Consider the following 13,459-nt stretch of genomic DNA (forward strand, 5'->3'; position numbering starts at 1 on the left):
TACCCATTGTGATTCATGTGACATTTAGGACAGATTAACTACATAATATCAAAGAATCGGGTGGTACTCAGCTTCTGTAAGTTATATATATATATCGGTATTCTATGCTAATTTATATGGATTATTCACATACAATGCGTATTTGTTTTTCTGTTCATGGAAACGAAAGTTAGTTTACATCTAGTCTTGAGTTAACACGGGAGTTTAGAAACGAAACCAAAAGCTCTGATCGGCCTGCGAGCATAGCGACATCGCGAACTTTCAGTTTTAGCTAGTTTAAGTAGATGCACTGTCTACCGGAAGCGGTAGACGGTACGTCTACTGCTGTTGTAGAAACGACACGATCCCGTCTGTCGATGGCAAAAATCGATTAAACACAATCTGTGGTGAACAAACAGTAGCGGACCAAGGGAGATAACCAGGGAGGGACAATCAGCACCCGTTTTTCCAGTTCGAGAAACCGGGTCAGCGAAGTACAACGGTGTTTTACGACTAACGCGATATTTACGAGCACTGACATCTGTTATCGCGGAGTAGGTTTGTGTGCAGGGTGATATCACCAGGACTCGATATATGCAAAAGGGCGTTACGTGTTATCTGATGAGCTGTAGGTGATTATGAATACATGCGTATTGTTGACCCACATCATAAACTCATCGGCATTGTTGGAGTTTACGATTGACTGGCTGAGTATGGGTTTACGCCACTTTTAGTAGCAATATTCCATCAATATCACAGCTTGTCTTTAGTCTGTCTATCCTGCCACTGCGTGTCCAGATTAAATATCTGCTCCAAACAATTTCCTTTCAATTTCTGCTTGATAATAAACATATAACTTATTTGATATGTCAGTCTGTTCTTCCAAACCGCAATCAGCGACTGTCAAGCTATCTGAAAACCTTGTTTCTAAATAATTGAGTCTGAACTAGAACTTCTAGTGGCCAATATCAATGAGTTGTATTTTACACAGACATGTACTTCACACATTATACCCATGTGGGGAATCGAACCCGGGTCTTCGGCGTGACGAGCTAACGCCTTAACCACTGGACTACCCAACCGGCCCCCGGAGTTTACGAGATTAAGTTTAAGGAAAGATTATTATATTAATTTTCTATCTCATTCTACAGTAATATTTTTCTGAACTTTGGGGTTTTTTTGTTTTTTTTTTGTTTGTTTGTGTTGTTGTTGTTGTTTTTTTGTTTTATTTTGGGTGGGGGTTTTTGGGGTATATATTGGGGGTTTGTTTTTAAAGTTGTTTTGTTTTGAGGGTTGTTTGTTTTGGGGGTGTTTGGAGTTTCTTGGTTTGTTGTTGTTTTTGGTTGGGGGTTGTTCTTTTTGTGGGGTGTGGGTGGGTGGTGGTGATCTTTGTTTCTTTTTGTTTGTTTGATTAAATTCTTTTTTTTATTAATGTTTAAACGTCAATAGTATATATGTGCCAGCTCACAAGTATGACAACGTAAAGTGCAAATATGCACAACACTAGAGAAAGCTATCACTATGTCCACGAGTCAAGATCTCAGGGAATTTTCCCTCTTCAGAGCAGGACATAGAATTTGAGTTTTTGTATCTATTCAGTAAATGTATTGCATGAACACATTGCTCTCACATAACCTGTCCAATAACAACAGTAATGTCAACCTACTCCCTCTTTATTGTATAACGATCCGTGAACATCCGGGTTAGAACTGGTCTTCAGCAAATGCATGCGTGCGTGACTTCCCAATCTTGTTTCTAACGAATGTTAGGGGCATGAAGCCTTTGGTATGTAAAAAAACATATCAGTTATTATCCATAATACTACACAATGCCATATTACATAACAGCGACTGGATCTGTTTAAAAACACCAAAACAGAACCGTTTTGTTTGCTAATCAATCAGGACATCTTCAGTATAAAGTGCATATTCCTAGGTGACGTTCTTGAAAACCCTCAAAACTGGCTTAGTATATGTTGGTTGGTAGTTTAACGCCCCACTCAGCAATATTCCAGCTATATAGCGGCAGTCTGTAAATAATCGAGTCTGGACCAGACCATCCAGTGATCAACAGCATGGGCATCGATCTACGCCATTAGGGAACGATGACATGTATCAACCCTATCAGCGAGCCTAACCACCCGATCCCGTTAGTCGCCTCTTACGACAACATGATTTGCTGAAGATCAATTCTAACCCGGACCTTCACGGGCTAGTATTTGTTGTTGCTGTGGCGGGAAGTTACCGACTAGATGCTCGAACACGTTCCTCTGTGAAGATAGATCAGTAATATATCTATTATATTGCTCGATGCTCATGTTGTTGATCACTGGATTGTCTGGTTACAGACCACCCCCATATAGCTGGAATATTGCTGGGTGCAGCGTCAAACAAACAACCATTTTATTTTCTGTGAGTGAGTATATTTTTACGCTGTTAGAAATATTCCATCCAACAATACCGCAGCAGGGAGCTCAGAAACTGACTTCACAAATTGTTCCCATGTGTGGAATCAGACCCAAGTCTTCGTCGGGACGAACTATCTCGTTAACCACTAGGCCACCCCACCATATAGTAATTTGAGGCACGGATGTCACGTGCACATGGGTTTGAACATCAGGCTCAAACACTGTGTTCACTTGAAATGTCGAAGTAGACCTTGCAATTTGCACCTACTATGAAACTGTTTTTATCACATAATTTCCGGATATCATTATTTTGTTTTATCGAATCGAACTCGGATCTTCGGCGTGACGAGCGACCGCTTGAACCACAAGGCTACCCCACCGCCCCTTTTTTGAATAGACGGGTGTATACACAACGGAGCTCACTCTCGGATAAGCTGATACATAATATTATTGTCCTTGCGATATATACTGAGTGGCCTTATTGTTCGTACCAGATGGGGCTGTGGGTGGCCTAATGGTTACAGCGGTCGCTCGTCACGCCGAAGGCCGGGTTCGTTTCCCCGTAAAATGTGTGAAGCCCATTTCTAGTATCTCCCGTCATGATATTGCTGGAATATTGCTAAAAGCGGGGTAGAAATAAACTCACTCACTCACTACCTTTTTATCTAGATCATTAAGGTGATTTGTTGCTTGAATTATATATATGTACATTTAATCAGATCAGGGCCGCCGTGATATTGCTGGAATATTGCTAAAAGCGGTAAAAAACATTACTCACTTAGCAGACCAGGGGCGTCCCATGAACCAACGCAGCCTACCTGTCTTAATAACACCACCACTTGCCGATTCAGCAATTTTCCTTCGGGAAACCTGTTTCATGGAAATAGAATCAGTCTGCGTGAGCGTGTATGCTTTTATGCCGTTTTCAGGAATATTCGGGAATTGGCTTCACACTGCGCCCATGTGGGGAATCGAAACCAGGTGTTTGGCGTCGCGAGCGAATGTATAGACAGACAGACAGACAGACATGCCAGTTTATCGACCTTGCTTGAGTCTAACGGGCCATAACTGCCGCCACATCAAGTGAAGACATCGCATGTACCCATTGAATTATCTAAAATATGTATGACAGTGAGTGGGATGGTAGGCCCTATCGACGCTGCCCGTGACGGGTGTATCAGGATGTATAGATAACGTACGTAGAACGCCGTGACTACACCGACCTCAAGACGCCCAAACAGGAAGTCTAGCTACGTATGTGTAGAAGAACACAACACGAGAATGTGCATGCACTAATTTTATTAAACGCGCGTTTGAAATGAGAGCAATGGTGATACACCCATTTTTACACAATCGGTGTGACAAAGAGATCCCTTTCGAGAAAAAAGTTGTTCATGACGTTTCGAATGACGTCGTTTTTTAGTGTGACGTCATTTCAAACTTACGTCACAAAAAGATTCGTATGGCGTCAACGATGCTGTCTTCAAGCACGTATAACTGCATACACTGACATAAACTAGTGCATAAACGATGTTTATGATGGAGTCGTTATCAAACTATGGGTTATACGCGAAGAGTGAGTGAGTGAGTTACGTTTTACGCCGCTTTTAGCAATATTCCAGCAATATCACGGCGGGGGACACCAGAAATGGGCTTCACACATTGTGCCCATGTGGGAAATAGAACCCGGGTCTTCGGCGTGACGAGCGAACGCATTAACAACTAGGCTAACACACACGCACGCACGCACGTACGCACGCGCGCGCTTTTAGCGATATTCCAGCAACATATCCCAATTGAGGCAATGTGTGGTGCCAGTCTCTCATGTCCCCCGGCAATAAATATAAAATAGTCGGTCTTTCATTCCGAAGCCGACCCACACTCTACGTGGATTTTTGTTGTTGTTGCTGTTGTTGTTTTTTTATCTTGTTTAACAGCGCACTCTGCCATGTTCCAGCTATGTAGCGTCGGTTGGAAAATAATCTGGACCAAACAATCCAGTGATCAACAGCATGAGCATCGATGACATGCGTCAACCAAGTCAGCGAATCTGTACTAACTATAGAGTAAATAGATAGTTCTTATAAAGCATATAAATGTACCCGCCAGGACAAAAATAACTGCCATGGACGCAGATTTGGTCTTTTAAATTACTGGATCCGTCAACACAAAAACAAACAACAACCAACAACAACAAAAACAACATAAAAATGTCTAACCTCTTGATGCCTCAACATAACTTGCTGATGAGCTATTCTAATCTAGGTATTTTGGGGTTTTTTTTTCACCGTGTTTTAAGTAGTAAATCTGCGTCTCATCAACAATACTGCAAAATTAATATCATATATAATCAAAATATTAAATAGCGTTTATGTCATCAAGATTTTAAAATAATGTTGATAATGTTTCCATCTCTTACATAAGCCGAGGCATTATAGGCACTTAATATATGCTTAAATATCCTACGTCTGTATGAATACATGAGAAACAGGATACGCTGTGTAATGGTGCTGTTCTGGTACATAATAGCGTATTAAGTATATGTGGGACCCAAGGTTGTTCCCGTTCGTTGTCATGGAATGTGAGGTAAACCGGCAACTGGTAACCCCAGACTGGGCTGCTACCACGCACCTGGGAGAATCATGTCCGAGCGTGCCTCCAAAATATATCCTCTACGAAAATAAATCTGTAATAGTACGTCATAAACCTAGTTCTGTGCATACTGGACGTTTAAGCGACCAGGATCGGTTCATTCGAAAATCTGAGCTCTGTTTTGCTTACTTGACAGGTGGATACACAAGTTAATCACATAGCTTGAATGAGTTTCATCGCTAACGCGTAGTAATACTTTCACCTCCGGTCTCGAGAACTATTTTCAGCATAGGCGGGCGCAGCCATTTTGTTTGTTCTACAGGGATATTATTGCTGTCAATCCTGTGTAATCAACGCTTTTAAAATGTCATCCAATGCCACAGAATCGTCCACCGAAAGGGAAGATTATGTTTATGAGGCTAAGCTAGCCGAACAAGCCGAAAGATATGATGGTTTGTATTACTGAATGAAATATATTTCACGAATAATGTGTAGACCTGTGTAATGGTTGATGCATATATGCTACATACATTCAAGGCCAAGATTCAGGGCCTGTGCATGGTTTGATTTGAGGTCATGTGTTGTGGATAGACATGGGAAATGTATAATGTATATTTCGCTATAATTTTGCCATGCATTCCTGTATCAGTAACCAGTGTAAATATAACTGAATCGACACATGCATGTTTGGTGCAGTGACCATGGTTATGAGGCTTGAGAGACGCCATTTTGTTATGACTCAGATATACAAGGATGGTATTGCATGTCGTGTACTCCTCCCTCTAGTGTTTCATATCTCCAATAAAGTCTTTCTTTCTGTCGCGTTATTCTTGGTAGATTGAATTTGCTTTGTTAGCGATGTGACATGTGTCTATATATGTAGTTATAACTGTCCCTTCTCGGCAGTTCCGGTTGGGGACACTCCTAAAACATCGAACCACGATAGGCTCTACATCTTAAGAATACTACACAAGATATTAGTTAATGCATTCTTTTATTTCCCCGATATCTTGTTATATTCAAAACCAAGCTTTTACGGATGTATTATCGTTTTTTGCGCTTTCGTTCTCCAAAACATTATGCACTCAACCTACCAGTTTAGACTTGACAGATCATAAATTAGAACCTGAGCTGAAGGTTCTCTCACAATTTTGCAATTTCTTGTTTAGCCTTCCTAGTTTGTGTTTCTTGTATTGCTTTTGCTATATTAATGGGGATTTTTCTTGTGAATTCTGCTTCTGAATTAAACAGTGCTCGACAAAAAATCTGGTTGTAATCCCTGCTTGAAATTTTAGACACGAAATGTAACCCCACACAGATGATTATTAAGACCTCTAGCTAGAAGTTATGATGTTTAAAAGTTATTGCGGAAGTAACCACTTGAGATCACTGCTTGACTATCCAAGACAGTAGGTTTTTGTATTTATTATATCAATCCTATTATCATGGATATTATCAACTGGTTAATCTGTACCGACACATAAGAAAACATGATTTTATGCTCAAATTGTGTACCTTTGCTCAAACGTTTTCTATGCTCTTAAATGTACCAACCACCCTTGGTCTTTGGATAGACCAAGTTTGATTCTGGATGTTTGAATGTTGAGACCATGGTTTGAAATGCCTTATCAAGTTTGGATCAGAAATTGTTATCACAGTAAATATCAAGTCTTCAGTGGATCAATGTCTGTTTTACTCAAAATATCATGAAGATGTTACTAGCTTATGTGATGTTGTGTATTTCAGTGAAGGGAGCACCATAGTACTGATATAAATATGCTAAAGCACTGTAAAACAAAGTGGTCAATTTGAACTAAATATTTCAGTCTGTGGCAAGTGTGGTACTAATTTCAAAGTTTAAGTTGCACATTATATTATTATGCTTGTCACAATACGTCCTTGTGCATTACAGAATACTGTCATGCTTCACACCAACTATGCCCAACACATAACAAACAATAGTGAAGAATGTGCTGATAAACCATAAAGTATTCTTAAAAAAAATAAGTCAAGGGCTATTTTGACAATATTATTAAGTTTTCTTTCCCAAACAGTGTCTTGGAAATGACATTTGAAGCCTTTATAGTAGAAAGAAAACTTGGAAAGGATTATTGGTGGAGGTGGTTAAATATTGTCTAAATTCCTCAAGTTTTGATGGCACTGTGATGGCAATGGTCGAAGCTCAGCACCATTTTTGAAGCTTTGCACGATAGTCTTAATTCCATCGGTCCTCGGGTTGGGGGTATCTTCCAGAATCTGCTGCACAGGAATTCAACTAGACATACTTAGAGACTGATACTAGTATTTGGCCCTTGGTTATAAGCAGATGTCCCTAAAATCCCAATTGGCATTGGTATTTTGCCAGTTCATACTGTTTTTGTTACTTGTAACAATTGATATTGCTTTGTAGAGACTTAATGTGACAGGGTGGTCAGGCTGTGCTAATCGATGCTCTAAATCTTATTGCTGGAATATTTTGTTCAGTTTCATTATCGACATGTTCAGCATGACCACACATTTCAAATGCTTTATGATACTCCAATCATGTTGACCATTGTAAAAAGTGATCTGGTCTGCAGCTATCCAGAGATGTGTATAATGCAAAGAGGTCTTGCTGCCCTATAATCTCTCGGATAGGTAGGATTTTGATGACCACCATGTTTAGCAACCCGTCTTTGGTCATCAGAATACAAGACCAATGTATTGTACCTGTACCTATCACAGTCAACCATTCATACAGTAACCTCTATACTGAACATTGCCATCGTGGTGTTTGTGCATTAGATATATGTATCGATGCAGTCTTCTCAAGAAGGTATGGGCGAGACATTGTCAAAACTCATGGCACAGTCTTAGTGCTCAGAATCATAGCATGTGACGGAATGGAGTCCATTTGAGTGTAAATATTGGGTGCAAATCAGTAAGCATTGCGAGAATCACTCGAACATTGCCTCATCAGCACACAGGAAAATACACGTGTTGGCCAATTAACCAGTTAAAGCTCAAGTCATATTTGCATTTTCTGACCACCATGAATATTTAATCTATAATTTTATCAACTGTATTTGCTAATTTTAGTCTAATATCGCCAATGAAACGGTGTGATAAATGTTCTCTGTATTCCATTATGTCCATATGAATAAATATTTTGCTAGTGCGGTTGCATAGATAAGTGCCATGATTTTGAATATCTGACTGATCGGGTCTTCACAATCTTCAATTGGTTATAGAATTCCTGACCTCGTATGCTTGGTACTTCTGTATTATTTAAAGAAGTATAATTGTCAGTTGCAGCAAAAGATTAGATTTGTTTTTCCACATACTCCAATTCTTCAAAAACTCTGTGAAAGAGCATTGTAATATCAAAGCAGTTGTACACATCAAGACATGGTTTGTTATTTAACTCTGATACTATTATAATGTTTACAACCTTTAATTGATCAGATGTATAACTGTCTTGTTTATTAAAGGGCCCATGTACTATTGTCTGATCAATGTATTTTCTTGGCAGAGATGGTGCTCTCCATGAAGAAGGTGGCCAAGATGAATTGTGAGCTGACAGTTGAAGAACGGAACCTTCTGTCAGTTGCCTACAAAAACGTCATTGGAGCTCGACGAGCATCATGGAGGATAATCAGCAGCATGGAGCAAAAGGAGAATCCTGATGGACAAAAGTCTGAAGACAAGAAAGTATTAATTACTGAATATAGGTCTGGGGTAAGTGCAAAATGAAGAGTATTTGATACGTTTATATGCATCTGTTATTTTGCATGCAATATATTTTGCATAGTATTCATGCACTGAAGTCTCCAACCCTGTAACAACTTGGGTTAGAATTGATCTTCAGTTGGCTGCATTGATCAATGTTCATGATATTGGCAGGCTGTGGGGTAGTCTCATGGTTGAAGCATTTCGCTCGTCATGCCGAAGACCATACTGCTGATTTAGGGTGAGGACAATCTTTGAAGGCACTTGTCCACCAATCATCTTCAATTTTTGTGACTAAAAGCATTAAAATCAAATATTGCCTAGTTTGCCACTTTAAATGAAAAATCTTGCACTTGTCTTTGCACTTCATCTGACTTAAAGCAGCATGTCTTTTGTGATTGAATGGCCATTCTTTGTATCATTCATCATAGTTTGTTTCCTGATATTTCTGATCAGACCGGATTGAAAATATTCCAAGACATTGCATGGAATTCCTCCTCATTCTATCATTTCAGTGGCATATTCCAATGCTGTTCTTACTGACTGAGCATGCTGATGTCATCATTTTTGAAGTTTCACCTTTTCATAACGTTTCAGATTGAGAAGGAGTTGAAAGACATTTGTAATGAAGTACTTCATGTATTGGAGAGTTTCCTGATACCATCAGCAAGTTCAGGAGAGTCAAAAGTTTTCTACTATAAAATGTAAGTGTTTTCTATAGAGCTTTACCATGCAGTTAAGTGTATAGCACCCTGGTGGCATGGGTGCTCCAGTTGTCGAACACACTAGTGTTTGCTGTTCCTGTCCTGGGAGTGACGTCCCTTGTTTTGCTAGAAACTTGTGAACGTAGGTTTGAATCCTGGTTCAACCTGATTGTTTGTCAGGAACATACCTGTGTTTGTGGATTTCACTGAAAGGGTGTATGTCTAGTGCATTACTTTCCATTACTCACTTTCCTCCCACACGAAGCTCGACTCGCGAAGGTCCGGGTTAGAACATTGATCTTCAGTAACCCATGCTTATCGTAAGAGACAACTAACGGGATCGGGTGGTCAGGCTCACTGACGGGTTGACACATGTCATCGGTTTCCAATTGCTCAGATCAATGCTCATGCTGTTGATCACTGGATTGTCTGGCCCAGACTCAATTATTTACAGACCACCGCCATATAGCTGGAATATTGCTGAGTGCGGCGTAAAACTAAACTCACTCACTCACGCTAAGCTTACGATATGATAACTGAAATAATATTCCAAGTGGATATATAACTACCTGAATCACTTTGGAGATTCCTGTCAATAATATCAAATGATTATATTTTTTCAAAAGTTTAAACAGAATCAATATTATCTCTGTTTATCCACTTTCATAGCGATACATGTAAACAAATAATTTGTACCATTTATGATATGGATGTAAACACACTGTATCAATAAGGATTGAACTCAACTCTCACAACACTGATTGGTATTGAGATCACTTAGTGTCTGATTTATGATCACCATGTTCACAAAATATTGTTGCATTTGCAGGAAGGGTGACTATTATAGGTACTTAGCAGAATTTGCCACAGGAAACGACAGGAAAGAAGCTGCTGAGAACAGTTTGGTGGCATACAAAGCTGCAAGTGATATTGCCATGACGGAGCTGGCACCAACACATCCCATACGACTTGGTCTGGCCCTTAACTTCTCAGTATTTTACTATGAGATCCTCAACTCACCTGATCGAGCATGTAGACTTGCAAAGGCTGCATTTGATGATGCCATTGCAGAGCTGGATACTTTGTCAGAAGAGAGCTATAAAGATTCAACATTGATAATGCAGTTACTGAGGGACAACCTTACTCTGTGGACATCGGATATGCAGACTGAAGGTACGTCTGAAGCTTTAAGTCATAGGGCAACTAATTGTGACAAATAGCTGATTCCCACTGGAACATGGAGGCTTTGGGAATTTGCTAGGATAACTTGTCATGGCTTTATGAAATTTGCTTGTCATTGCAATATATACTGTTGGACATGGGAATAATTTTACATGTGTCTTACACACAGATCAAATGTAAGCTTTTGTTATTTTTGGCCTTATATTAGGCTATTTTGCATGTGTGCTTATGAAATTCAATTTCCAGTACATCTGTACCTTAACTTTAAATCGTCTAACCGATCATATTTGGCATGTTATTTGCTCAAATCTTAAGACAAGTGGATCAAAATGCAGGTTTGATTGTAAAATATTTGTATTATATTTGTGCATCATACAGTATATTGGTATGGGGACTGTCTTAGAACAAGCCCTGGCCATTTCAGGCATTACATACTTTTTGGAATTCATGTGATCTAATCTTTAACTGCATTTTTGTGTGTTTTATTTGTAATGTTATATTTGTGCTTCAGGTGAAGAATCGCAGAAAGATCAGCTCCAGGATGTGGAGGGAGAGGATGGATCGTAAAGGCTGGTTGTACTTAGCACTCTGAAATTGACATTATTTGTAATTTTCCTATCGAAATGCTAAATGTTATGACCTGGCCCTTGAAATACAGTCTGCAGCATCCTCTTGTCACAGCCATTGGCCATGGCAAGCTGTTCTTGAGACTTCATCTACATTCAAGACAAACTACTTCACCCAGTTGACAGCCGTAGTCATTGTGTGCACAGTTGCACATAATTTATTTGTCTAGTTGCATGTAACATCAACTTTGATAAGTTGTATATTCCATCATCAGTAAGGTACTCAGCATTTCAGCTAACTCAGAAATGTAGATAGAAACTCTCATGTGATATGACATAGCTTATGCTAATCTGTTACCACCATTACCTTTATTTATCAGTACTGGACCTTATACCAAACATCAGTAATTGACAGGGTCCTGTGATATGTCAATGATCCTGTCGCCTTTTCGAAAACTTAAATGTGGAAAACAAACAAAAACCAAATTTCTTATTGACAGTGTGCCCACACTTTGTCTCCAAAGAGTTGTTCGGTATTATTTTTGTAAAGGTATATTATCAGGTGATGGATACTACCTAAGCTTTAAAGTTGAACCCTTGCCATTTCTCTCCTGCGTAATAGGTGTCATGGCCACTGAAGGTGACAAGGGGGGTGGAACATTCTACCCAATAAACATGTCTGCCTAAATCTGTGTTAAGTATCATGGATTTATTTGACTGAGTGTGGACTGACTCTTTGCCAGTGTGACATCCTGGACTTTCTCTGTGGACCAAGGTATGAGTCTTTCATTGGGAGTCGATAGAGTCAACTTACTCAAGTGTGGAATACTGCGATCAACCTGACCTTACAATTCCAGTGTTCTTGGATCTGATGGAAGATTTCCTATTGAATGTGATTTTAGCCAAAACAAAAAAAAACATAAACGGTAGAGCTGCAGAACTATTGTCATCTTTCTGATGGAGCACCACTTTTCAGTGATATAACAAGTTTTAATGCTGTTGTACAATGTGAGGATTTTCAGACATAATTGTGTAATCATGTTTTGTCTGTAATGTCCAACAATATGATGTAAGTATGGTACAGGTTGGATCCAATCTGTCAAGATTGTTTTGTAGTCATCAACTTGTGTAGTAAATGTTTGTTTTTCCTTTTTTTTATAATGTTAAGTTATGATTGAAGCAGTTATTTTGCACTCTTTAATGTAACTAGCAGTGTGAGCATCAAACTGTGTCTTTTTTTTTTTTTTTACTTAGAACGAAAATGATTCCTTTTTCTCGACTTAGCTTTTGCCTTCTGGCCGCCACGGCCGATGTGTCTGTATCTTTGTCCCCTTCTGTATGTTACTGAACACAACCACAGTTCAACTTTATATATGACTTAGGTAGCCGCCGCCTGTTGCTGCCGCAGCCAGCCCGTCTTGTGTTGTGATCACAGTTAGTTCTTGCTGTCACAATGATATCCATGTCTAGTGGGCAAGAAATATTCTAGGAAAAATGTAACAACTTTATAAACTGATGTCATGCTTTTATCATTAATTAAAGTATATTCAAGTGTAGATAATTGTTGTTGTTTATTGAGTGTAGAGCATACAGGCTCCTCAAATTGATGATCTTCGTTACACAAAGCTCTGGAACCATTCCAATACAGGTAATGTCAGAATCACCCTTTCACCCTTTAATTGACCAGTGAAATGCCCAACAGCCAACCTTAGCCAGTCAGAAAGCCGCTTTCTCTGGCTATGACGGCACAAATTTAGAATGTGCAAATTCCCATTCCAGACTGCTTTTGAAAATTGACGAACTTCTCAATTCCAAATTTGAAAATTGAACAATGACGATTCTGAAATATCTCGGGCGCCGAGATTATTGGAATTCTTTTGCTTCAAGTATTGTTCCCATTGGAGGGACACATTTGTGGTCCAACTTTTCCAAATCTGTCATACAGCCTGTCATTAAGCAACACTGGCTGGAGGAAAGGTAATTCTGACATGGAATGGGATCGAAGATCTTTGTGAGGCAATAGTGAGTACTAGAAAGGTGCATTTAAATAGATATTCTGAAAAATGTTAGGATTTCCTCTGACAATTGTGTGAAAACAGTCCGGAAATGAAAGCATATCTTTAGATTTCATCTGTGCGAAATGCATCCTAAGGCTAGCATTCAAGTGCCATCGTCATAGTACATAGTTTGAATAAGTCTGGTTTTCATGTCATTAACAGCCTTGCCTTTGGAGCTGACTGAGTTTTTTTGTTTGGACTTGAGTTGTAAACAATGGCTGAAACTAAGGTACTGAAACTATTAACAGTGGTAACTGTAATGAG

The 13,459-nt window shown here is 39.3% G+C and overlaps 1 protein-coding gene across 1 annotated transcript; it reads left to right on the forward strand.

Moving 5' to 3' along the window:
- Positions 1-5,246: 5,246 nt before the first annotated feature.
- Positions 5,247-12,694, forward strand: LOC124290307 (14-3-3 protein epsilon-like). Its single transcript, XM_046727019.1, has 5 exons — positions 5,247-5,430; positions 8,490-8,695; positions 9,284-9,390; positions 10,220-10,563; positions 11,084-12,694. The coding sequence occupies exons 1-5, from the start codon at positions 5,343-5,345 to the stop codon at positions 11,137-11,139; spliced, it is 801 nt and encodes a 266-aa protein (XP_046582975.1). The 5' UTR covers positions 5,247-5,342; the 3' UTR covers positions 11,140-12,694.
- Positions 12,695-13,459: the final 765 nt, after the last annotated feature.

Source organism: Haliotis rubra, unplaced genomic scaffold (assembly GCF_003918875.1).
Source record: "Haliotis rubra isolate DU_JTF1 unplaced genomic scaffold, ASM391887v1 Scf461, whole genome shotgun sequence".
Classification (NCBI taxonomy): domain Eukaryota; kingdom Metazoa; phylum Mollusca; class Gastropoda; order Lepetellida; family Haliotidae; genus Haliotis; species Haliotis rubra.

Bases quoted from the DNA above. Each gene is read 5' to 3' on its own strand.
- LOC124290307 (XM_046727019.1), top strand. From the start codon at position 5,343: ATGTCATCCAATGCCACAGAATCGTCCACCGAAAGGGAAGATTATGTT. The intron at 5,431-8,489 runs GTTTGTATTACT...TTTTCTTGGCAG, and splicing joins ACAAGCCGAAAGATATGATG to AGATGGTGCTCTCCATGAAG. The intron at 8,696-9,283 runs GTAAGTGCAAAA...ATAACGTTTCAG, and splicing joins TTACTGAATATAGGTCTGGG to ATTGAGAAGGAGTTGAAAGA.